The sequence below is a fragment of the Syngnathoides biaculeatus genome, chromosome 20, assembly GCF_019802595.1.
Source record: "Syngnathoides biaculeatus isolate LvHL_M chromosome 20, ASM1980259v1, whole genome shotgun sequence".
Taxonomy (NCBI): Eukaryota; Metazoa; Chordata; class Actinopteri; order Syngnathiformes; family Syngnathidae; genus Syngnathoides; species Syngnathoides biaculeatus.
In genome coordinates, this window is record NC_084659.1 from 10,827,064 (window position 1) to 10,852,412 (window position 25,349).

The 25,349-nt window shown below is 43.3% G+C and overlaps 3 protein-coding genes across 7 annotated transcripts in view; 1 reads left to right on the plus strand and 2 right to left on the minus strand.

Annotated features, from left to right (window-relative positions):
* Positions 1 to 5,082: 5,082 nt before the first annotated feature.
* braf (B-Raf proto-oncogene, serine/threonine kinase) lies at positions 5,083 to 18,896 on the minus strand. Of its 2 annotated transcripts, XM_061806380.1 has the most exons (20): positions 18,251 to 18,896; positions 15,389 to 15,490; positions 15,013 to 15,306; positions 14,648 to 14,751; positions 14,425 to 14,527; positions 14,165 to 14,313; positions 12,700 to 12,819; positions 12,471 to 12,630; positions 12,279 to 12,318; positions 10,879 to 10,998; positions 9,570 to 9,706; positions 9,383 to 9,500; positions 8,330 to 8,414; positions 8,076 to 8,252; positions 7,743 to 7,789; positions 7,082 to 7,200; positions 6,872 to 7,003; positions 5,775 to 5,909; positions 5,506 to 5,659; positions 5,083 to 5,389 (listed from the first exon to the last, which is right to left on the minus strand). In XM_061806380.1, exons 1-20 carry the CDS (start codon positions 18,509 to 18,511, stop codon positions 5,367 to 5,369), a joined length of 2,580 nt encoding a protein of 859 aa, XP_061662364.1. In that variant the 5' UTR covers positions 18,512 to 18,896; the 3' UTR covers positions 5,083 to 5,366. The 2 variants fall into 2 exon arrangements, with proteins under 2 accessions (XP_061662364.1, XP_061662365.1); XM_061806381.1 differs by lacking the exon at positions 10,879 to 10,998.
* A 62-nt stretch (positions 18,897 to 18,958) lies between these two features.
* On the minus strand, positions 18,959 to 20,310 carry mrps33 (mitochondrial ribosomal protein S33). Of its 4 annotated transcripts, none has more exons than XM_061806411.1 (3): positions 20,170 to 20,310; positions 19,569 to 19,785; positions 18,959 to 19,352 (listed from the first exon to the last, which is right to left on the minus strand). In XM_061806411.1, exons 2-3 carry the CDS (start codon positions 19,781 to 19,783, stop codon positions 19,247 to 19,249), a joined length of 321 nt encoding a protein of 106 aa, XP_061662395.1. In that variant the 5' UTR covers positions 19,784 to 19,785; positions 20,170 to 20,310; the 3' UTR covers positions 18,959 to 19,246. The 4 variants fall into 4 exon arrangements, with proteins under 4 accessions (XP_061662395.1, XP_061662392.1, XP_061662393.1 ...); XM_061806408.1 differs by having other exon boundaries at positions 19,569 to 19,788; positions 20,170 to 20,304; XM_061806409.1 differs by having other exon boundaries at positions 19,569 to 19,788; positions 20,040 to 20,180.
* Positions 20,311 to 21,229: 919 nt separating this feature from the next.
* The window catches only part of tmem178bb (transmembrane protein 178Bb), a 67,739-nt gene continuing 63,619 nt past the window's right edge, over positions 21,230 to 25,349 (plus strand). The window contains exon 1 of the mRNA XM_061807919.1: positions 21,230 to 22,148. Within this exon, the coding sequence (XP_061663903.1) occupies positions 21,767 to 22,148 (382 nt within the window). The 5' untranslated portion in view covers positions 21,230 to 21,766. The remainder of the gene's footprint in view (positions 22,149 to 25,349) is intronic.

The following is a 25,349-nucleotide window of genomic DNA, read 5'->3' on the forward strand; positions in this document are numbered from 1 at the left end:
TATCAGAATGTGTGCATTATGCTACCAGGTGGCCGAGGCGCGCATATCCAAAGGAGCAGCACGATGTCCATTGAATTAAAATGTGTCAGAAAGTGTTGTTTTTTATCTTCGGGGTACCTCGCTGGCGCAGTGTGCTCGCAAATGTTTTGTGGGTGACTGAGGAGCCTCTGAAAAAGGTCCTGCTGTGTACTTTGAGGCGACTCGCTTACCGTTATGGTGCTCATCCTTCACGAGGCAAGGACCTTCTCACCGAGCCTTTCCCCGAGTGGTTTTTCGTAAACCATTCCAAACATGCCCAGACCTGAAATTTTGTCCTGTACATCTTTTTGACAGCTCTTTCGTCCGGCCTGTGGTGGAATAAGGATTGAAATCTTTCATGATTATTTTGATCAATAAAATGCCCATTAAGGAAATTGAGCAGTTTTTGGTGGGTGAACGCTTCTCCCTCACAACCTTTTATTATTAGCATCTTTCTCAGTCCTGCCGATGCGGGCAGATGGCACCTCCGAACAGACACTTGGCTCTCGTCAAGGATTTTTCCGACAGTTTCTTTCTTTGCCGCCGACGCTCGCATACTGTATGCGCAAAAACTGTTGGAAGTCTCGCCTCGCTCTGATTCGGCGATAAAAATAATTCAGAATTCACACGGGAGTGTGAAATAGACAACAATAAAGCTGTGATGTTACGATAACGCATAAGGTTCCAAGTGGAAGAAAACATTTTTTTTTTTAGTATGAGAATTGAGTTGCTGAGGGGAAAAAAATATTGAAACAATAAATTTGGGGAGGAATCAGAATATTACAGTCTGAATGTTGGAAAGACAAATGATTAGTTCCAGACAAAAAAATTGAGAATAATGCCATTCTATAAATAGTACTTTTTTTTTTTTTTTGGGGGGGGGGGGGGTATGTTAATGGACTCTAATCACAAGTCATCCACTCTGCACTGTAGTGCGATGGATCAGTATTAAATATCCATCCATCCATTTTCTTTGCCGCTTATCCTCACAAGGGTCGCGGGGAATGCTGGAGCCTATTCCAGGTGTTAACGGAAAGGAGGCGTGGGACACCCTGAACTGGTTTGCAGTTAATCAATCACACCAAGGGGCAATTTAGAGTGTACAATTAATGTTGCATTTTTTGGGGATGTGGGAGGAAACCGGAGTGCTCGGACAAAAACCCACACAGGCACGGGCGGAGAACATGCAAACTCCACACAAGGCGGGGGCCGGGATCGAACCCGGGTCCTCAGAAGTGTGAGGCCAATGCTTTACCAGCTGATCCACCGTGGAAAGTATTCTTTCCAGAAAAGCTCGCCGAGATTTGACAGACTCATTCTAAAGCAGGGAAGACGATGAAAACGGCACTGGAAAAATTGAAGAAAAAAATGATCTGCTTTTCGGATGTTCCTATTCATTATGTACATTTGTGTAAAATGCACAATTCATTTATTCTACTAGTCAGTAAGTAAGTAAATACTGAAATTCTGAATCGTGTCATTTAAAGCATGTTTGTAAAAAATGAAAATGAGTCCAAATACCAGCAGGAATTAAAAAAAGCCCAGAGTTCTTTTTTTTGTGGAATTTCCCCCAGAGGTGTGTGGAGGCTACGGTCACGGTGGCACACCCTGAAAAGTCAAAAAGAAAACAAAAATGAAATGAAATGCCAAAACAGCTTCGGCAATGCGCGCACATATATATATATATATATATATATATATATATATATATATATTTTTTTTTTTTTTTACAGGAAGTGCGATGCTGCCACCATGAGGATCGCAAGTAACAACACAAGCTCACGGCTTACTTTTCATGCACTTCTTTAATATATCAGTTTCTGATATTCACAACAAATACATTAAGCTCTTTCGCCTTATGATACAGACTTAAATAGTTTCTCTTTTTTTTTCATGTACACGCAACTGTTTCAAAAATGTCTTTTTTGGGGACATTTTAAAGTTTGTTACATGTGTAGTTCTCCCATGCTTTCCTTGCAAACCGCCAGGATTCTTTTGTTTGTTTGTGTTTCCCCTTTGTACACTATTTACAGATAGAGGAGGAAAATGAAGTAAACAAGCAAACAGTTTTTAAAGACAAAATAGCTCTGCTGCAAAGATTTAGGTGGCGTTTTGAAAGGTGCAAGCGGCAAAGGGAGGATGATAAGGAACATCCAAATTACAGCAACTTAGGCAATGGAGGTCACTTTTAGGCAATTTCTAGGCGGTCTTACCGCTAAAATATACATTACAGTGTGAGTTGACTGAGTGGAATGAAATTGGCCCGCGGGGGGAAGAAAGTGGAATATTGCAGGGAAAAAAAAAGTACATGAAATTAAAAGTGTTCAACAATGCTGTGATATGCTGGCCGAGACAAGAAGAGCACTTTTGAGTCAATGCTCTTGGAATGGGACCAAAACGTCAAGGAACTCTTAAGCAAAGTCTTCATACGTTAACTGCAGCTAATGAACAGCAACAAAAAAATAAATATTGAAACACAAGAGAAGTGTCATTTAAGGGTGTTCTCAAACAACCAAGAGACACAAAATAACAAAAACTTTTTTTTTTTACATTTTTTTTTTAAATCGCACACTAAAGTTCCATGTCAAATATATGAACTTGTGCACTTTTTAAAATAATAAAAACATCAAGAACAATCAAACCTTGTGTCTCCAAGACTTCCCCAAAATGTGGAGATGCACCCTTTACATTGCAAAGCCACCTTACGCCATTTTTCTTCATTCCAGAATAACTTGAGGCATCTCCACATTTTGCGTTTTTTTTTCCCTCCTCACATCATGTTTGTAGTAAATCAGAAAACAGCAGAAAAAGATTTGTACTGCTTGAAAATGCAAACGTGGCAATACATGCTTTTTCATAGGACAGCTACACGTTGCTTCATTTTGTAGTTTTCTAGATGTAAAAAAAATAAATAAATGTGTAATATGTCCTAAATTTTGGAGCTACAGTACATGATTTTTTTTTAATTTCATAAACCCTGTTATTTTTAACTAACAGAAATAAATGACTGTCCATCGAGATAGCATGTAAATGCAAATTTTGTTTAGTTGTTTTTTCCCCAATGGTTTGTTTTTTTTAGGATAAAAAATATTTCATTTGGACACACACGCTTGTCATTCATCAAAAACTATTACCCAATGAACACAAAATCATCCTTGTTCATAGAATACCTGTCCGATGAAAAGCCTTTATGTCCACATTTTTCTGAGTCTTTTGTCTTTGTGCCACAAAAAATACACCAAAAAAACTTTGCAGTTCAGACGAACAATAGGTAAAAAAAAAAAAAAGTAGAAGCTACAGTAAGGTCACCTAAATTATATGAAGTAAGTATTTTTCAGTTTTTAAGAGTCAAATTGTTCTTTTTTTTGCCTGAAGGTTTTGTGGTTGATGTAAAATCAAATTTAAGTAAATAAGTCATATTTTTGTACTGTCCTCTGTACTGAAAAATGAAAAGCTTGAATCTATGACAAAGAATTGCTTCAACATTTTCCAGTAATACTTTGCAACAGGTGCTCTAAATTTTTTTTTGAAAGGCTGAGGGGGAAATCACAAACGTGACCGTAAACCAAAGTTAACTTCAAACATGGACTCAATATCAGATATTCGCAAATAACTCTTGTAAAAGGAGCTGCCTGGAAGTGGAACGCGAAGCATGATCCTTCATCAATGCTTAACAAATAACACGCTTCATATCCAAAAAACAAAAAAAAAAAACCACACCAAAAAAAAAAAAAACATACCATATCACGAGCTCAGCTCTTTTCACTTTGCGAGCTTGCTATGCGTGACTTAATGAAAAGTAGCGTGACGGAAAATTTTCGGCATCGGGTCCGGCGGATGCCAAGCGCGTGAGGCCACCGGCTCCCGATACCGCTATGTGCTTTGTCGAATTGTTAATTCCACAAATTAAAAAAAAAAAAAAAAAGGCAAGTCGCTCATTTGCTTCAATTCATTTCTCCAAAAGTGCAATGTCTAGAAGTCACAGACTTGGCAAGAAACCTTTAAATTATTTCTGAGAATGAGCTTGTAAAAAATTAATGTCAAATAAATACTGCAGGTCTGTACAAAAAAAAAAAAAAAAAAAAGCAAAAACAAAAAAAATTCTGGAATGAATTCATAATAATCTGACCGACTGTCATCTGACCTAACCCTAACCCTAACCACAATGCTCGTGAGGCTCGCCGGTCATTTCGTCACGTGACGCCGCTGCCGTACGAAATGGGATCTGGAATATAAATTATAGATTAAAGCCACTTAACACCAACAGAACGTAGGAAAAAAAAAAAGGAAAAGGAAACGATAACATGCACAAAAAGTGCACCTCAACTTGGAATCGGTGCTTTGAAATCAAAATCCAGATCTTCAGAAATAACTTCATCAACCGCTCATTCAGTGCTTCAAAAAAATGGAATGTGGATCCCACTTCTATCACTCCCACCTTTTAAAAGTTTTGTTGCGTCCATCGCAAAAAACGAGTTTCAACAACCTCAACAAGTTTTCCACTTTTCTCAGAGCCAAAAAAAAAAAAGGTTGCACTTGTATTGCCTATAAAATAAATACATCTTTTTAGTTGGAGTAAAATGATGCGCAACTGATGACGTCTTATTTGAGGGAGCGTTTTCTAAATGACAAGCATTATTTTGAAAAGTTTAAAGTGAGGAATTGAAGTCGGGGAGGAAGGCAAAAAGCAAGAAGCTTTTTTGCAGGACGGAAATTTCTTCTCCCCCCGAAACTTTAGCAACTGCTAGTTAAAGTGGTCGGCTGATAAACAGCTTTAGAAAAGTAGCTTTCAAGTCACGGATGGGAGGGGGGCGGGGGGGTTGGAGTGGGTCCCCCCTTCCCGCCTCGAAGCTCATCCCTGTGAGCCTGCAAGCACCCGGCAGAGGACCGCCCCCTGCGGGCCTCCCTCCAAAGTGCAGCTCCAGCCGCTCGGCCTCTTCCTCGCCGCGTCGCTCCCCCGGCGCAGTTTTCTACGGCGGGCTGGTCCGCCCGGGGAAGTTAGCCCCGCCTCCAAATGGTTTGGGTATGGATGTCCTTGTGCCTGGTTTTCTTTGCCATTTGTGATTTTATTTTTTTTTTTTTTGGGGGGGAGGGGGGTACGGTTTGATTTTCCCGCCCCCTCACCTACCCCGGATCCGGTTTGCCCGTCGTTTTGGCGAGTTACCAAATGCTTTGAAGTTGGAAGGACTCTTGTCATTGGTAGCGGAAGATAAACGGCACATTCGTTTAAGACTATGTTGCAGTTTGTTGTTGTTGTTTTTTTTTCCCCCCAGTGATGAATTAATCCACGGCAACGACCGGTGGACTTCGGAGCAGTGACCAGGACGGGCCGGTGAGACACCCGGCACTTACTTGAATGCTGAAAACTCCCCTGAGGAAAAAAAATAGATAAAAAACGGATTTCATGTTGAGGATGACGGCATTAATCACATGGACTTTATGCAATTGATGTGCAATCCAAACGAAGATCAGAGCCCGGACCCTTACCGTAGCCTCCCGCCTGGATGGGGGTTTTGGGTGAGGCGCAGGAGTACAAACTGAAGTCCTCCGTCTGAAAGCCCGCTCGGTTTAACGACGGCTCAGAGGCGCTGCGGTGGATTTTGGGTAATGAGCGAGCCAGCAGCTCGATGGACGCCAAGATCTGAAAACGTTCCCCATTGTAGTTAAGTCGCTCCCGAGGGTTTTAGAACACATATTGCACGCAAAACAACGAGCCGGGTACCCATCTGCGTAATAATAATCATCATCAGCCTTACCTGAGGGAAGAGAGGTCGCTCCTCTCTCTTCTTCTTCAAGCAGTCGGCCATCAGTCTCTTCATGGCCTTCGGGCAGTTGCTGCGCACCTTGCTGAGGTCGGGGGACAGGTAACCTCGGCCCACCATGAAAATGATCTGCACGGTTGGGAGTCAACGTGAGTATTGAGCATCATTTGCAAAAAAACGGTATGACGCCTGCACATGAACACGAGCTATTCCAAATTTTAAAGTCACTCACGCAAAATAGTTTTTTTTTTTTTTTTAATAAAAATCGGTACACCAATTTCCTAATGCAGGACAACCACTATTCTATACAGTACAACCTCGGTTCTTGAAGTGATTTGTTCAAAAACCAAATCAATATTTCCCAGTACAATTAATGGAAAATGAAATAATGCGTTCCAAGCCTAAAAAATTGGGCATTTTAAGCATTTTTTTTTAGCTTTTCCTGATAATAAACCACATAGTAGAAATACATGTATAGTTTAAATACTTTATACAACAAAATAATTTCACAAATATATTTCATTTTTGCTTAAAATGTATGCTTTCATACTAGAGTAGGCTAGGCTGGGAGTGCATTGTCGTATCTGTAGTGACTCGGTTCCCAGTCATGTAAACTTTTTTTTATTAAAAAAAAGCGCATAATAACTTTAAACAACAATTATGGGGGGGTGAATATATATATAGCTTTACAAAAAGTAACATACAAAAACATTAACTTTTAACTCAAGTTAACAAAATCTTTGAAACAAAAAAAAAAAAAAGCAGAAATGCTAATGGCACAGAGCATTATTAAAATTCACGAAAAAACAGGCTGCGTTATACAAAATAAAAGTGCGTCAGGTCAGCTGGTCGGGCAGCGTGCGTTACGTTATTTCTGGGTTTTTTTCGGGGGCGTTTGAGTACTAATTTTCCTTCGAAAACCGAAGTAAAAAAAAAAAAAAAATCTCATAATTTTCGTTCGAAAACCGATTTGTTCGAGAACGGGGGCGTTCGAGAACCGAGGATTCACTGTACAGCGTTTGCTGTATGCGTTTGTATGCTGACTAAATAAAAGAACCGTTTGACGAAGAATTAAGCGAATAGCATCTCGCCTGATCTCTGTTGTTGATGTTGGAGTAGGGCAGCGCTCCCGACATGAGTTCATACAGCACAATGCCAAAGGCGTAGACGTCGGACTGGAAGCTGTAGGGATTCTTGTCCTGCAGCCGGATCACCTCCGGAGCCTTGAGGAGGACGCAATTGCTTTTACCAGGAAGATGCCAGAGAAACACAATGTAGATGTCATGCTAAAAACCGCTCACCATCCACAGAATGGAACCGGACAACTGTTCAAACTGATGGGAGCCGCTCCAGCGGGACTTGACTGTGGCGAGGCCAAAGTCACCAATCTTCACCGTCAGATCCTCATGGAGGAAAATATCTGGACAAGATGTATTTAAGGAAAGGTCTGCCCTCCTTACCTGTATGTCACATTTGGTTCAACCACACCGTGTATTCAACAAGTCTGCCTCACATCCTGACGTGTTTGATTTTCCCCTCTTTTTTCGAAAGCAGGTGATGTCGTTTTTTGTGACCTGCGGAGCGGTATTGCCCTCTGAGACCCTTGGGATCAAGAACTACGTACGCACAGTTCCAATGAGGAAAGAAGACAAAATCTCTTGAGCAGTGATTCCAAACCGGTGTGTGGAAATTATCCAATTATTTTTCCACTGATTCGCTCCGAGGATGAGGGCAAAAGAAAGGTGAATCAGCAGCAAAACAGGCCAAAATCCACACGATTTACAACAAATATTCATTTTTCAGAGGTCAGCACTGGCTCTCAAAGTGTGGTACCGCTTGTGGACACTGGCCGGCCAAGATCGAGCTCACCAGAGGAGATAATGTTGAAAAAAAAAAAAAAAAAAAAAAAAAAAAAAACACCTCATGAAAAAATATGCACACGATGTCTCCTTGAAAAGATACTGTTGCTCTTCAGATCGCGGTGGATGATGGACTTGGCGTGCAGGTAACTAAGGAGGAATCGGCAATGAGTTACATCCAACGACACCGGAACCTTGACTGGTTGCATAACGACTCGTGTGATGCATACCGTGTCAACTCTGCCCGTCGAAATGAATGAAAACGTAATTACAACATTCTAACCCTCCATAAAACACCGCCAAACTTTTGTAGCATTTTCAAATTAGAAAAGTAGCACTTTTTTAGTTGAGTACGATATAAATCTATGTATTATTATGTTCTATTTTTTATGATTTTTTTTAAGTGTTTAAAAGTGTGTGAGTTGTCACTGCTTACTCCATGCCCTGAGCGGTCTGCCTGGCGATGTCGATCAGCTTGATCATTTCAAACTTGGTCTCGATGATGTGCAGGTGGTGGTACAGGCTGGAGCCTTCGCACCACTGCGTCACAATGGCCAGCTGAGGCTTTGTGGTGTAGCCCATGAACAGCAGGATGTTGACGTGACGAGTTTTCCTACGACGCACGCCGGTAAGAATAAACAACGGCAGCCGTTTCCTGCGCAGGGTTGAATAGCAGGACGCCGAGGTTACCTGAGGACTCCCACTTCGTTCTTGAAGGCCTGAAGCTGCTGGGGGGTCGGAGCAGTGACGTTTAACATCTTCACCGCCACGTCACCTTAAAGGATGATAACTCAATTAATTTGAGAATATTAGTCGGCACATGATATCCAGTAATTTCCGGCCTAAAAGCCGGAAATTATGGTATTACGGAAATTGAAAAATCTTTGTCTATTTACATTTGTTTGATGATCTTAATCCATTAAAGTGTGGAAACGATGCAAAAAAATAAACATTTGAGGAAGGGGGCAATTAATTTTTTACTGCGCTGTGTAATGCTGCACCATTTCTGTTCAAGCCATTGCTAAAAGTAGTATAACAAGGACTCAATGTGAATTTCCAAAACTGTCAACTGTGTAAAAAAAATGTAAACAGCTCGGTGTTAATTTTGAACTGAAATGGCGTATTCGTGTGTATTCATAATTGGTCGTTAAGCAAAAAAAAAAAAAAAAAAATCATTTCGTCCCTTTAAAAAAAAAAAAGAAAATGTAAAACTCTTCTGCTTAGCAGGTCAAATATTAACTGTAATTTCCAGCCTATAAGATATGACTTTTTTTCACACGCTTTCAACTCTGCGGTTTATGTGGTGATGCGGCTAATTTGTGCATTTTTTTCTAACGGCCACAAGGGGGCATTCAAGCAGAAAAGGTAAGAATGAGATCGGTGGAATATATGTGCCGAGGAAGTGACTTTTACCGGCCCTGTTAGCACTGTGTTAGTGTGAGCGTTGTGCTAGCGGGTTGCTTGTAAGTTTTATTTTAACTGGCCCTGTTAGCGTTAGCTTTAGCGTGGCACTAGCATTAGCACTAACGTTAGCGCCGCACTACCGTTACCACTAGCGTTAAACTCTTTCTGTGCACCATCTTTGTAAATATCTCGTGTTTCAATGTGGGCACTTGCAGCTTTTACACAACTGCAGCGTATGTATGTACCAAATGGTATTTCCTTCACAAATGTACTTGGTGAGGCTCGTAACCAGGTGCGCGCCGTATGGCGGGAGTTACGGTTGATTTCCATTCATCTTACCATGCCACTTTCCTTTGAAGACTGTCCCAAAGGAGCCGGACCCTATCCTCTGACCCAGAGTGATCTGACCCTCTGGGATTTCCCAGTCGTCACTGGAGTCCCTCCTCCCCAGCGTTTTCTGTTCCACACGACAGAGTGTGACAAATTCCATCGAAACGGGACCTAGCACCATTCTCACGGAACCCACCATCTTATTGCGGTCCTCGGACGAAGACGAGGACTTGCGCTCCCTCTGCGGGCACGGTGACTTCTGGGGGACCTTGACGTTGGTCAGGGAGCCGGGGAGCGAGGCGGGGGGAGTGGCCGACAGTCCACTGGTGGACCCTGACGGGGGCAAGGGGGGTGAGAAAAGGGGAAAGATAGGTAGGCGGAAAGGTAACTAACTTTATATGATGGGGAGTTTGAATCGATTTGAGTTTGAGTGTTTACATGCAGGGGAGAGGTGAGGAGGTGCTTCCTTGGAGGATGGCATTACTATGAGCCCCTGCATAGCCGGGTTTGTAATAACACAATTGATTTGCGCCCATCTAGTTGCATTTTGGTGTCAAGGAACTATGTTGAGATGAATTGAGGAGTTTCATCTGGACATAAGCAGGGCTTTTCCGCCACCTAGCGGCATCTTTAGGCAATTACAAACAATTTTTGGCCGTTGGGGTGAGGTATTACGTTTCGGGTTTTTTTTACTGGCAGCAGGGCTCTGTCTCAATCCCCCACAGGTTCAACTGTACTAATCTGACCTGAATCCATCGTGTTTGAGACAACAAGGATCACAACAATTAATTCTCTGGATTTTGAATTCAAAACTCTTCAAACTCAATAATTAAGGAAGTTGAACATGGCACAAATGGCACACCTAAACAGATTAGTTTTTTTGTTACTATGTCATGTCTATTTTTCAGAATACTTATTTTAAATTTCAGTTAGAATTCAAAACAAATGCATTAAAAATAACTGCCCCAAAAATGCTGATTGACACAAAGCTGGCAGTGAGGTACTGGAAGCAAAATATTGAATTCAAAATTGCATTATGTAGCTCAACATATCTACTCAATTTTTCGTCACTGAGGTCAGTGACAATGTTCCAAAAATCACGTTTAGTTATTTGATCCTTACCCCCTTAGTTGCGACGGAAACACCATAAAATCCAAATTGCGTGCCAGTGTCGAGTCATTGAACTGTTCCCAACTTACCTGTTTTAACACTTTAAAAAGGTAATGGAGGGGAATGTCCTAAAATTAACAAAACTGTCCAAATTACCGATTAAAAAGAAGGTAAAATAAGTTTTGCAGAGTGGTGAAACGGGTGGGTGGGGGTGGGGGGTACGTCCAAGAAATTGGAGACATTGAGGAAGAGTGATGTGATGACGGGGTGGGTCACACAGAGGATGAGACACAAGGCTGGCGTTTGCATATGTGGGTGCGTGGCGATGGTGAGAGTGGGGGTGGGGGTGTCGGGAGGGGGGGTGGGGCACGAGAACACACAAAGGGCCTGACTACCTCGGAACACAGGCTCGGGCTCAAAATCAAACACTATGTCATTGGGGTAGGAGTATAGGAGGGGGCTTGAGGTCCGTGTTCGGTGCTTCCTCAAGCAGCGGGCAGGGTGGTTCGGGGGGGCTGCAGGGCAAAGAGAGACAGACAGACCATCACTGCTACTCACTCAGTCTGCCCCTGCGGCCTCGACATAAGCGTGCCCACCGAGCCAAGTCCAAAGCAGATCACAACACAGCTCGTCTCGGGGGTGGGGTGTCGTCATTTACTCTCCCTTCGGTTTTGCTTCCATTTAATTGGATAATTGTGCGGCATGAGGGAGATGTTTGCGTTAATAATTATTGTGGGTATTAATTTAAAGTGTGAGTATAGCTTGAAAATGATAGTATTTTAATGACTGCATTGAATCATCAATAATTCAATCATTTTTATTTTCTACTCTATTTTAATTTGAATAAAAAAATAATAAAAAAGGTATTATTTCAGGTGCGGGGCAAAATCTAAAATTATTTTAAATTTAATTTAAGCCAAATTCAAAGCATAATACACATTTTATTTTGTTTTTGTAAAATTTTTGAAATGGGAACAAATATTAAAAATGGGGAAAAAAAATGCTATTTTTTGTAATTTGGGAAAACTTTCATCATTATTATTATTACTCTATAAAATGTTTTCACTATTAGTTGTTTAATTGATAAATATTTTTTAATTATTGTTGGTGTCATTTTATCTCTGATTTGAACGGAAACTTCATGAACTATTTTGAATAAATATTTTAAAAGTCAATTAAAAATACATGAGTGCTGCGGGTCAATTAGGAAATAACTTTTTTTCAACGTTAATAATAAATTCCAGAGTTTTAAAATTATATTAAAATTTAACCGTTACTATTGTGGGTCGTTTTGTGCGAGAGGAAGAGGAAGAGGGCGTGGGGGATTTAGAATTATTTTACACTTTTTGCTAACTCCAAATCATATTGCAAACTGTATCACACCTGATTTGGGTTTTGTAACATCTTAAAAATGCATCTTGAATAGAAAAGATCAAAACAGACCCAGTTTCTGAGAGCGTATCTATGATAATAAAGGACATATGCTTGTCATTGAGGTGGGGGGGGAGGCCTCCCATTGACTTCAAATCACCATGTGACCGTCCTAGTGAGGCGCTTGAGCGGGACAAGCAACGGAAAAGGAAAATGACGGCCGCTGTCATTGAATATTCACCGTTGTCGTCTCAAGTTGCAGGAATACGAGCGCTGACCCTAAAAGCTTCTAAGGCCGTCTCACACATACACACACACGCACATAATTTCATCCACGCATGCATACACACAAAAGACCAGAGTGCACGAAGACACGCGGGATGGTGGGAAAAATAAAAGCCACAGATAGATGGAGGAAGCTTACCGCCGTCCGACCTCACTAATCCCTGGTCTCGGATCAGGTCCTGAAATAAAAAAAAAAAAAAAAATAAAGGATTTCATTCTATTATTCATATCATATGCTAATGTTATTAAAACAAAATTAAGGAGTGTATTCAGGCGGCATGAAATGGAACAATTCAGTCAATCTGAAAACGTGTCCGACTTCATCACTCACGTCGATGTTGACAGGCTCGATGGTGTTGATATGGACGTTGGGGGCGGAGGACGAACGGTCCCGCTGGCCAAATTGGTTGCGGTGATCCTCCTCGCTGGGCCGGAAACTAGGCGGGATCGGTATGGACTTGGACGGCGACAGCGTGGCGTGGCATATAGACCTGGAGAGACCACCCGTGCTCGTTAGTCCAGTAGGGCGGTCGGGATGGCCGAAGCGGAGAGAGGCTCACCCGGTGGAGTCGGACGGGGGGAGCGACGGACAGGCTTCCGACACGGGGGTGGTCCCCTCGGAGGAGACCTCGTCTTGGGTGAAAGGGTGATGCTCGAAGAACTTGGACACCAGCAACAAGCTGGATAGTAAAAAAGTTTGACTTGGGATTAAGTTTTAGTTCACTGCTAACCGTACATATAGAGCTCGAGCACGTGACGTCACCATTTTCACGGCGCCATACTGCCGGTCAAAAAGAGCTGCTCGAGATTGTGGGAGACACTGAACCGGAGGGGAATATTTACAATACCCGAGACCTGTTCCGCTGTTGGTTGTCACAACAGACGAGACAGATATTCAAAGAGATCATTCGATGGAATACCGGCTGAAAAGACTAGAAAATATCGATGGATTTCGGCAATTAATCATGATGGATGGTGCCCAACCAAAATTCGATCACCTCATTTCAGGTAGCAATTATTTTTTCTCAATCTCAAATTACCAAAAAGTATTTAGAATGCCAAATTGACTGATTTGAAAACAATGCGTGTTAAAAAAATAAAAAGTCTGTCGCAAAGGTTTACGGAGGTTAAGTGTGACTGCAATCGCTTCCATGTATGTTCCATCTCTTTTTTTCCAATCATAGTTAATGAACGCAAGTTTGTGTAAAACCAGGGATCATTTATTGAAATATTGGTGTTTGTATTAAATACTAACTGAAAAGATCGATGGATTCCGGAAAAGGTTAACGTGTGGTCAAACACGCTTCCGCGTTCACGAGCCGTCAAACCGTCACTATGTGGGATTTATTCCTGATGAGAACAGATCCAGCAACCAAGTATTTGGATGCTTCCAGACTTTTATACGCTTTTAAACTTTTCTGTGTAAATCTCGACAACTTACTCACCAGATACGTGTGTATATCGATTTGTCCAAGACAAGCGGAAAAAAATATGATAAAAAATAAATATATAACTGTACTCTTGCAGACCTGTACTTCAGCCTTTACTAATTTGCATATTTACAGCAAAAGACCCATTTGGTCTAAGACACAGGTGTCAAACTCGAGGCCCGGGGACCAGATCAGGCTTGCCGCACGATTTTATGCAGTCCGAGAAGACAAATCATTTAGATCAACTTCCATGATTTTTGTGATAATCTGTAACAAAATGTCAAATTGTCATATAAATGATAAAGTTGAGATATTGCAAGCATTTTTGTGTTGACCGTTATATGGCGAGGAAAACAAAAGTCACGTGATTTTATGAAGTAGGTGCACGGTAAAAAGTTTAATTTGGGATTAGAAGTCGAAATGGTTTTAGTTAACTGCTTACCATACATATATACTACTTATTACTTATACTACTTATACAATGCTTGCAGACTCTTCTTTCTTTTGTTCGCTCATGGCAAATGCTAACACATTTCACAATCAAAAGGCGTCTCTCTCTCTCTCTCTCTCTCTCTCTCCCTTGCACGCAACTTACTCCAGCTGGTCGTAGTTGACGCACATGAGCGGGACCTCCGTGCTGCAGCGCTGGTGGAACTTGTAGCCGCACGTCTGACAGCGGAAGCCCTGGAAAAGCAGCTTCCTGCAGAAGTCGCAGAAGGCCAGCGTGAAGAAAGTCTTCCTCACCTGTAGACAAGATGGACATTTCGTGAGCGGTAGTTTGACTCCCGTTTATACTTTGTACTGTTTTTATTTGGACAAGGTTACTATTACGCTCACGGGAAGCGCGGTACTTACAAAGTTGTGCGTGGTGAGCGGCACGTTCTCCAAGACTTCCACGTGCAATTCCTCCCCTGTTAGCCACGAGATATCCGTGTCCCAACCAATAGGCTTCTTTTCCCTGATAAATATCATAGAACGGCTCAAAATTGTTCTTGGTCTCTTCTTTTTACTTCACAAAAACCCAACATTTGAACAAGGGTGTGCACACTTTTTCCCAACTGCTGCATTCCCGACTCACCCGTCCTGTATCCTGTAAACGCCGCAGCACTCTGGGATGAGTCCTCGCATCATGAGGGCCTTCTTGAGAGAGTTTCGCACAGTCGTCCCACACCGGGCGGGGACCTGAACGCAGCCGGGAGACACGCCACCCTCAGTTTCATGTCCTCCCGGGCACACGCGTACCGTACTGTCGTACAAATACTACGATGGCTCCGCTTGACAGTTTGACACAGATAAACTAGAAACATAGTGAGAGTTCCCAAGAAAAGGGGCAGGAAACGGTCCTACTTAATCTTCAAAACTTAAAATAAAGATGAACAGTACTCAATAAAAATAGTGTACTGTATTAAAAATGTCAAGAATCTGGATTCTAAATGTGCATACCACAGTTCTCTGTTTATTGGGCAGGAAGACCCGGACGATGGGTTTCTGAGGGGAGCGCGGGTTGCTCCGGCTGGCGTCTGCGGGTTTCTGGAGGACGGCCAGGGTGTTGGGCACCGAGGGGAACGCCTGTCCGCCGCCCCCGCCCGCCGCGAACCCCCCTCCCATCTTGACCTCCAGGAGGGCGGGCACGGAAGTCGGCGAGCAGGAGAAGTCGGCGCCGTTACCCGTGGCCTCCAGGAGCTGCTGCTCCCTCTGCTGCAGCGCGTCCAGCTTACTGGTGTACTCCTCGTAGGCCTGGGGGGAGGGGGGGACAAGTGGGGAGCGGCGTCTTCAGTGACATCCTTGAGCTTCCACGAACACAGCAAATTGCTCTCACCTCGAGATATATGGACGGAGGATTGTGTTCCCCTCCAAACTTGTCCAGAAGAGCCTCTAAGTGTTCTTGTGTCAACTTGATCATCTGTTTAATGTTCCATATCTGCGGAGGGTGGGGAATAAAAAAAAAAAAAAAAAAAAAATGGCCGATCAGGCTCAAATTATGCATGGCGATATGTGGGCCCCCGCTTTCGTGAATGAAAAGCTTCTCAATGACCGTCGGTAATCGGATATAAAAGCCGATTTCCATTCATGAGAATATGACATCACCCCTGACCGATCGCCAGTCATTCGCTGGAAAGGATGATGACATCGTGCCAGCTCATCGGTTTTCAGGTTTCCCTTTCGCGATTCATAACCAGGGACCGACCAATATGGATTTTTGGGGAGGCCTTTGCCCATTTCCATTTGTTGGCAGGGTAAAATTCTGATCAGCGATTAATGAAACGATTCATTTTAAAAATATATAATGTATCAAATATTTTGGGGGCTTCTAAACGTTCACAACAAAAATATGAATTACAGGCAGAACATTTTTCACAACAATCGATGCTTCAGTATGTTACGCTACAATCAGGGGTGTCAAACTCATTTATCTCACGGGCCACATTGTAGTTCTGGTTTCCCCTCAGAGGGCTGTTATGACCGTGAAACAAAAATTTGGAATAGTCCCATCAAATTTACATCAATTTATGAACTAGTTTTGGAATCAGAAATCAAGGGTAGTGTTTTCTTTTCAACTATTCACATTTGACAACACAAAAATGTTTGTAATATCTCAACTTTACCATTTATGATACACGACCATTTGAAATTTTTGTCCCGATTATTACAAGAACCATGGAAATTGACCTTTTGCGGGCCACATAAAATCACGTGGCGGGCCGGATCTGGCTCGCAGGCCTTGAGTTTGACACCTGTGCTCTACATCATAAATAAAAAAAAAAAATCCTAGAAATTGATGCAGTTAAAAACGTGTGTTAAAAAAAAAAAGTCAAAAAAACTCACCTGAGCTAGTAATCGGTCTTGCCCTCGTATTTTCTTTAGATTTTATGCTTTTTGGCTTAATATGCTTTTACTGTGCGTTTAAAATGTATGGTAGGGCAATAACGTTTGACAATTTGAAATTTAGGTCCCGATTTTTACAAGAATCATGGAAATTGACAATGTAGATTTGGCTTCGCGGGCCACATAAAATCATGTGGTGGGCCAGATCTGGCCCTCAGGCCTTGAGTTTGACGCCTGTGCTCTCCATCATAAAAAGAAAAAAAAAATCCTAGAAATTGATGCAGTTAAAAATGTATGTGGAAAAAAAAATCACCTGATCTAGTAATCGGTCTTGCCCTCGTATTTTCTTTATATTTTATGCTTTTGGTCTTAATATGCTTTTACTATGCATTTAAAATGTCGGGTAGGGCAATAACGTTTTTGCTTTTTTATGGTGTCGCTCTAACCTGGATTTTAATGGGGCAAGTCTGGAACATATTCCTGCAACACATGGGGATTCCCTGCGTTTGCAACATATATGATTGAGTTATGTGTGTCCGTGTGTGTGTAAAATATTCCAGCACCAACGTCTGTCTCATCGAGTTGTACTTTTTAAAATATTCAGTAGCCCATTTAGGCAACAAATTATAGGCAGGTAATTGAAATCGAGACATCCATTTTTCTGCACAGTTTATCCTTGCCCACAGTGTCAAAAAAATAAAATGCATTGAAATATATATTAAAAATAAATGGACAATATGCTGGAATCACATGTAGGATGATACAAACTATCATTTGCAAAGCAAGCACATGATCATGTTTCATGCTTAAAAAGGGGCCGAAGAGTGAACGATGACTCAATGGGATGTCGAAAAGACGACTATTTCCTGATCTTGCTCTTTTCCTCCCTACTTTCAGGAACTGTAAGAGACGCAGGCCGCTTCCACCGCTCGGCCATTTTCATAACTGCACCGTTAAAGGGAAACCTCAAGGTGCTATGAGGACTTCAAATGAAAAATCAAAGTACGTGACACGTGTACTGAAGTGAGTTGGTGATGAAGTGCTGCTTCTACATGTGAAAATTCCAGTTGAATGTATGTGGAGGAAAAAAACGTTCCTGCTGTAGACCACCACTCACGTTCACACCTATTGGCAAAACGCATCCTTTTGTCATGTGGGAGAGCGATTAAAACTGTTTGTGAGGCCTAAAATAACCACAGAAATAAATATAAATATCTGTGACTGCGGCTTATTACAGACTAGATGGGTTGATTCGCTATGTGCAAAAGGCCTGCATGGTTAAGTGTGGGTTTTTTTTTTTTTTTTTTTTTTGGGGGGGGGCGTTCTATGGAGAAAAGTAACCTGTGCAGCAGCCGCTGCATTACACTCCAGCACATCAGCACGACTCGAGCTCGCTCACACTCCCCCGACCACCACCAGCCCCAAATGCGCGTCTCCGCCGCGGACGGCCCGACGGCGCATCCCCCACCCCCGGCAAAGGCACCGTTAATTGCCCGTCTTTGTTGTGTCAACAGCGGCGTGCGTGCGTCGTTGCGTTGCCGTGGCGGCGCTGCAGTGAGAGCCGTCGGACGAAAGCGAGCAAGGCCCCGAGTAAACACCGACCCCGCCGAATAAAAGCTCCCCGTCCGGCTGCCGCATGTTCCCGCAACGCAAGCGGAGGGTCTCGGGCAGCCACCGAGCGCCTCGGTGCTCGTCGTCGTCGCCCGCCCATCGCGCCACATCTCCCGCCGTCATCCGGCGTTTCCTGAACATTTCCATCCAATTACCCTCGCTCGGATCCCCGTTCCCCGTGCCCACTTTCCTCCCTCCCTCAACACCCCCTCCGCCATCGCACCGCTGCCGTCAAGCGCCTTACCTCCTCGTCTTGCGGACCTCCGGGGATCCCCGCCGTGCACGGGGGCTCCAGCGCGGCGCCCAGCTCATCCAGGCCCCGCCCGCCGCCCGGCTGCCTCTCCGAGGTGTCTCCGTTAAAGACGGGCGGTGGGGACTCGGCGCTGCTCAACGCCGCCATTTTAAAGTGTGAGAAAGTGAAGGGAAAATAAGAGAGAAAAGCGCAGTGGCGCTGCTGCGGACATAGGGGGCGACAGAGGCCGCACTTGGACAGACGGCAACCCATCTCGTGCACACGCACGCGGACACACGCGAAGCAACACGCACATGCGCAACACACTCTCCTTCACTACCGCACAAAGACACAAAAGGATACGCGAATACAAAAGTATACAACACACACCCACAAAAAACATTCTACATACAAGTATACATAACATAACTCACATCCTCACACACAAAAAAACTTGTGCAACACAGTTAGAAGCATCACACACGCACAGAAAATATTCATAACTCACCAAAAAAAAAATGCAAATACAAACCACAACTCACACAAAGCATTAATACACACTACAAAACATTAAAAAAAAGCATTCGCCCAAGCATGACTCATAATCCAATAACATACAAAAAAATAGTACACCACGTTTACAGTAAATACACGCACAACAAAAACATGTGCACACAAACGTTCACCCAGCAAGTTAATAAAGACAAGTGCAATGGGAAATGGATGGATGTAGCCTTCTTTAATGTTGCTCCTGTCAAAACTTTCAACATTTATCAACATTTCAAGTGCAGTCAACAAATATTTTTGCATATCCTGAACCCCAAAGATGCACTAAAATGAGTATATGACACTAAAATTTCATATACTAGTCCAAACAGTCTTTATACACATCTCGTCCACTGGGTATGAAGCCAACGAATGTTGCAAACGTCATATTGAAAGGGCGGTGAATTCTTAAAGGCTCTCAACAGTCCCAATTTCGATGTGCCACAGCGGCAACGCCGTGGCTCACTTCTTCTTAGCCGCTCTCTTCCCCTCTCCTTTCTTTGGCACACCTTTCCCTCTCAGCTTCCTCAGGCGACGCATCTCTTCTTTGAAATCCTCGTGCTCGTCCCTGTGGGCAAAAAAATCAAAACCCGCTTAGGGCTACCTGTAGCCACTTTGGGGAGAACAAACATCTTACACGACCCTTAAAACATATGGCTTAATAGTTGATTTATTTTTTTTTTTTTTTTTTATTGGTGGGGAGGAGGCATCTTAACTGCACATGTACTTCTAGTAACAACACGGGCTAAACTTAACTCCACTAAATCCAAAGTATCCAAATTACCTGAAAAGTCCCAAAAACCGGAGCTTCTGTGTCATCGCGTAGTAGATCTTGTGCTGCGGGTACCAGTCGTACACCTCCTTCCTCTTAGCCATGGGAGGCTCCTGAAAAAGCCGCACCACCTTCATCGACTTGGAGTCTGTCGTGCGTACCACGTCCCCAAATATTTGAGCACTCAGCCGGGCCATGCGCAGTGCATAGTTGGACACGCCGGCCATAACTGCTGCATATGAAGGAGGAAAGAAGAAAATTATAAAAAAAAATCTGTTGGTTGGGATTTAGAGGGGGAAATTGCTTATTAGAATATCCAGTGGGAAATTACAAAATAAGGACCTACAAATCTTTTTAACCCTATTTATCCAACTATTACACACTATGTTTACCGATAATATTTGCACATTCATTACAACTGCATGAAAACATTGGCGAGGCGGCCAAAAAAACGCCATAATACGTGCAGATCGTTATTCTTACCTAAATCGCGAGGCTGCAATAAAAACTAAAGGGCAAGTTGGTCTCGTAACGTCAAATAAAGCATTACAAACAAGTTCTAAATATCACTTAGAATTGTGAGCCATGAATATATGTTAGTCTTATCCCTCACCTTCGCTGAAATAGACACTTCCGTGTTACATCTGGTTCTGAGCGGTGATTGGATAGTTGCTTTGACTTCCGGGTAAATTATGAATTTTTCTTTTTACATTTTTGTACATCCCTTGATTCATTTTCCCATTATTTGTGCTGCTTGTACTATGTAATTAAAACTAACAATCAAAAGAACTCATGTTAAAATATTGAATATTTTATTCCAGTTTGGCCAGAACGAAGTCCGTCACTGTTAACATGTCCGCCAATCTACTTTCTTGGAAAAACAGTTCCGACATTTGAATAGCTTTCCACTAAAGTACCTATGCAATATGGACGAGGAAATAATTAATTGTATTTCTTATAAGGGCATAAAAATGTTTGCCTGTCTGAAAGTATTAGTTTTATTTTATCTCGTGTGTGCGCGTGGCTTTTGAGTAGGCTGAAAATCGAAATCTTTCACTTTTTGGCCACACGAGGGCGCCAAATGACAAAGATCGACCACCAATACGTGTGGTTTTCCTGGCAGATAGCCCATATAAACGAAAATAAACCATGAAATCATTTTAAAGTTTTAAAATAAAAAGTTTATAAAGACACTGAACCCTTTATGTTTCATTTTATCCATGGGACTATCAGAGAAGTTGGATAATTTTTCAGTGGTCTCTTTTACTCGCTTAAGAAACAAGATTCAATTACGGGTACTCTGAATCATAAATGTTAATCAGAAAGCCACTGCGCTGACATTTTGAAGACTTTTTTGCAGACAGTTGAAATATTGCAGATGTTTAAATCCCCAAACAAATGGCGTAACCATAAAAAAAATTTGCCTGGAACATTTATTGCGGATTAATCATTTTTTTATATATATATTTGGGAGACTATTATTGAATTCTGGGAAGATCCAACTCTCCTAATTTGATCAGCACCTATGAGGATATTCTTGGGTGCATGCAAAATGAACAATGCGTAAGGACGGATAAAGTATTTAGTTGGGTTTGAGTACAGGTGATATTTTTAGACTGTTCACTCCGTTCGCCAACATGCTCGTGCAGCGAGATGGGTGTTGATTGGTCGGCCGGACGGACGCACGGGCCCGCTCTGAAACATCTGCCGTCATCAGACGTGCTTCGGCGAGGGGGGGCCGCTTTGCTGACTCAACGGGCTGATCCCTCCACATTCTCCCCACCCCCGTCGCCGCCGCCGCTTGGCCACATCAGGTCTGAGCGTTTGCATTCTTCTGCAGCCTTTGTCCTTAATGGCCGTTTTTGGCGTTTGTTAATTGCGTGCACGTTACGTTTGCCGTAAGAGATGCACGCTGCATATCCTGCTGCTGCTGCTGCTGCTGCTGCTGAGATGAAATAAGCGTCCTCTTCGTGCTTCGGGAGAAGGACACAGGAGGAGGGTTGGAGAAAACGCCGGATTTAAGGGATTGTTATTTGGTTTGCAGCGCCCCCCTCCATAACAAAACAAAACAAAAAACAAAAACAAAAAAACAACAAAATCGTGGATTCCAATCTCCAGAGGTGATGTGAGGAGGACCCAAACTACACCAGGGTGGAATCCGCAGAGGAGCTGTCCGTGCGTCGTGGTGCTGATGCGGCTGTGAGGCGAGCATGGCTGCCGGGAAGTTGCTGCTCTATGCCGGGCTCGCTCTGTCTCTCTGCGCCTTGGGCATGCTGGCCGTGGCGATGTGCTCCGACCACTGGTACGAGACCGACGCCAGGCGCTACAAGGAGCGCTGCCAGAGCTTCTCCAGCCGCCGCAAGGACCCGGGCTTCATCTACATCCCCAACAACAGCCTGCCGCTGCGGGCCGGCAGGAGCGCCGCGACCCGCTGGACGGAAAAGGTGCTCCTGGCCCGCAACCGGCGGCAGCTGTTCGCCATGAGCGCCGCGGACGAGTGCAACAGGCAGTACAACTCCACCAACATGGGGCTGTGGAGGAAATGCCACCGGCTGGGCTTCGACCAGGGAGTCGAAGATCTCATTCGGAAAGGTAGGACACAAATGAAGAGCTTCAAAGTTGCAAAGAAAATAAAATAAAACATGGTGGAGGGCCCTCCAGGGACGCGGTGACATTTATGGAGAGGCAGCTCAATTATGCTCGTGTGCCTGATTGTTTACTTCATTGTTTCACAATCTTTATTGAGCTGAGCAGTGGCGGTCCTAGCTTGCATGCCCCCACTCCCTTTCGACTACCCCCTCCCCCACACACACACACTAATGAGAACCCTAGACATAAACCTTCAAAATATATTGAATTATAACAAATAGAGCAACAGCAGTAATAAGTAATAATGATAAGTAATTAATAAGTAATAACAGTAACAGTTTGCGTTACAAGCTCTTTGGTCAATGTCTTTCTTTTGACTTGCGAGCAAAAATTTGAAACATGAGCGTTGTGTTGCCGCACTGAATGCACCACAACCAACTGCACAACACATTGAACAATTCTATCGAAACTATTTCTTGCAACACCCAGTCAATGTTGATTTTCAAGGTAAAACATGGAAAATTTTGGATTGCATATTTAGAACAACCCAAGCGATGTCCCAGCAAAGTCCATTTAGCTAAATACTAACAAATGATACAAAAATTATATATCATCTTAAAGTAACGGCTATTTGAACACAAATTGTGAAGCAACGCATGTAGAAGGATAATATTTACAAGCATTCTTAATTCTCTAAAAAATGACTACGTACAGATGACAGAGGAACTGCAATCAGCTCCATATTGCTGACACCGGGCAGAATCCTTGCATCTATGAATACATCACTCACTAGGAAACACATGCTAAGAGATATTAAAGGTAACTATGCTAACAAATCACGCATGAGAGGCTATTACTGATTTTGCATTGGAAATGTATCTATAGAAAATGATTTTAAAAAAGTATGTTAGTACATACCTGCACCCTTTTCTTGTTTCTTCTCTTCTTCTTTCTTTTCCTTTCAAAATTGTGCAACTGATGGTTCTGACCTTTCCAAATACAAATGCCAATGATTTATGTCACGATGCCATTCTGAAAAACATTGCATGTAGCTTTTTGTTTGCGGCCCACACACACACAAAACTGTCACAAAAAGTGGATCCACCTCTACACCTATGTATAATACACCTGGTGGGGGAGTATTTAATTATTCCGCTTGTCACGATATATCGCTGGCATAGATTGCTGAACCACCTGCTCGCAAATCGCCGGTTTACTTGACCAAAGGGCAGACTTGTTGACTCGCTTTTTACAAAGCATGTTTGCTGGCATGCTATTCCCCCCACCCCCCGCGGCCGTTCCGCACAGCTCAAGTTGCAGTTTAAATGGTGCTCGCCCGACCTTTCACAACAGCAAATAATGACATAATCACGTCGGGGTGCCTTCCAGCTCGACCACTCTGCATCACTAAACAAAGGCGCTTTTCCTCAATGGGCCCGAATTGGCGTTTTCTGTCGCAGACGAGCTCACCACCGAGAGGACGTATGCGGCTTGACCACAGACCACCCCCGAGGAGACGTTGTGATGTCTTTTCACAATTTGAAACTGTTTATAGGTGGCGGTGGAATACTTTGGTCAAAATACTCCAAATGAAGTCATTGGCAAAGGTCTGTGCCATTTTACTGTACTCAGTGTGAGGAAGTATGCTATTGAATCACGATGTGTGTCCCCCCCCCCTCCAAATAGCCGAGCCAAAACAAATCTCTCTGCGGCTGCTAATGCTACAGAGGCAGACTGTGTGGCGTTAAGAGGACAGGAAGCAGCGCTGTGGTTTTTCCCTGATAGATGTCGCCGGAATAAAGCCAAGCGTGAAAAGAGCGAAGAGGGTCTGAATTGCGGTGCAGCTGTGCCTTTATGCGAGCGTGCCTCGCTGGCCTCCGCGGCCCACCATCTGCAGTCATGGGCAGTCACGGTGGATGCGCAGAAAATCACATGAATGCCTCCGCACGCCGGTATGAACCACGCGGCAGCATCAGCTTCGGAAAAATAAAGAAAGAAAATGATGCGATGATGAGTGTGGAAATAACTTGACTGCGAAGGGTCAACAGGACTGAACAGCATTTATCTCAGGGACATTCAGGATAAGTGTTCGATGAAGCACTGCAATTGATCCATCCATCCATTTTCTTTGTTGCTTATCCTCACGAGGGTCACAGTGAGTGCTGGAGCCTATCCCAGCTGTCAACAGGCAGGAGGCGGGGTACACCCTGAACTGGTTGCCAGCGAATCGCAGGGCACATCGAGACAAACAGTCGCCCTCACAATCACGCCTAGGGGCAATTTAGAGTGTCCAATTAATGTTGCATGTTTTGGGGATGTGGGAGGAAACCGGAGTGCCCGGAGAAAACCCACGTAGGCACGGAGAGAACGTGCAAACTCCATACAGGCGGGGCCGGGATCGAACCCGGGTCCTCAGAACTGCGAGGCCAACGCTTTACCGGCTGAAACCACCATACCGCCGACTGCAATTGATGATTCTACAAATGAATTATCGGATTAAAAATATATATGTGTATATTTTAGCATTATTAAACAAAGCGCACGTGAAGCTTGTATAAATGTATATCTTTACCTTTTACCCTATAACATAGGTGACAAACTCCAGGCCCGTGGCCAGATCTGGCCCACCGCATGATTTTATGTGGCCCGCGGAGGCAAATCACGTGTACCAATTTTCCATGATTTTTGTTCAAATCTGCACCAAAATTTCAAATTGCCATATCGTAAATGATAACGTTGAAATGTCACGAGCATTTTTATGTCCCCAAACAACAAGAGTTGAAAAAACCACTACCCTTGATTTCTGATTCCAAAACTCGTTCATTAATTTTGTGTTTACTGATTTATGCCTTTAAAAGGCGGGGCCTGCTAGTGGATTAATCGTTTCAAGTTTTTTCAAATGTCTCAAACCTCGACGTATGCGTACAACTTTTTGGGTTATGCAATTTGGGCCCGAACAGTTTTTAAGGGTTAAAGATCGCCAAAGAAAAAGCAAACATGACAAAGTTCCCCCGCATATGCGCTACTACTTGTACGATTGTCCACACACTTGTGAGTCACGCCCTATTTAGTCCATATCGTCAACTTTTATACGACTAAACGTGTAAAAATCTGTTATCTGTCAGGTGTGAATCATAACCCAACTTTGCTTATTACATCCCCCGCACGCCAATCAATTCCGATTTGCCTCATTTTTTAACCGTG

Coding starts and splice junctions, on each gene's coding strand:
- braf (XM_061806380.1), bottom strand. CDS start 18,511: ATGGGTTGCCGTCTGTCCAAGTGCGGCCTCTGTCGCCCCCTATGTCCG. Junction 15,307..15,388: donor CTCCGTCCATATATCTCGAG/GTGAGAGCAATT, acceptor CCCTCCCCCCAG/GCCTACGAGGAGTACACCAG. Junction 10,999..12,278: donor ATTAGTGAGGTCGGACGGCG/GTAAGCTTCCTC, acceptor TTTGCCCTGCAG/CCCCCCCGAACCACCCTGCC.
- mrps33 (XM_061806411.1), bottom strand. CDS start 19,783: ATGGCCGGCGTGTCCAACTATGCACTGCGCATGGCCCGGCTGAGTGCT. Junction 19,353..19,568: donor CGGTTTTTGGGACTTTTCAG/GTAATTTGGATA, acceptor TTTTGCCCACAG/GGACGAGCACGAGGATTTCA.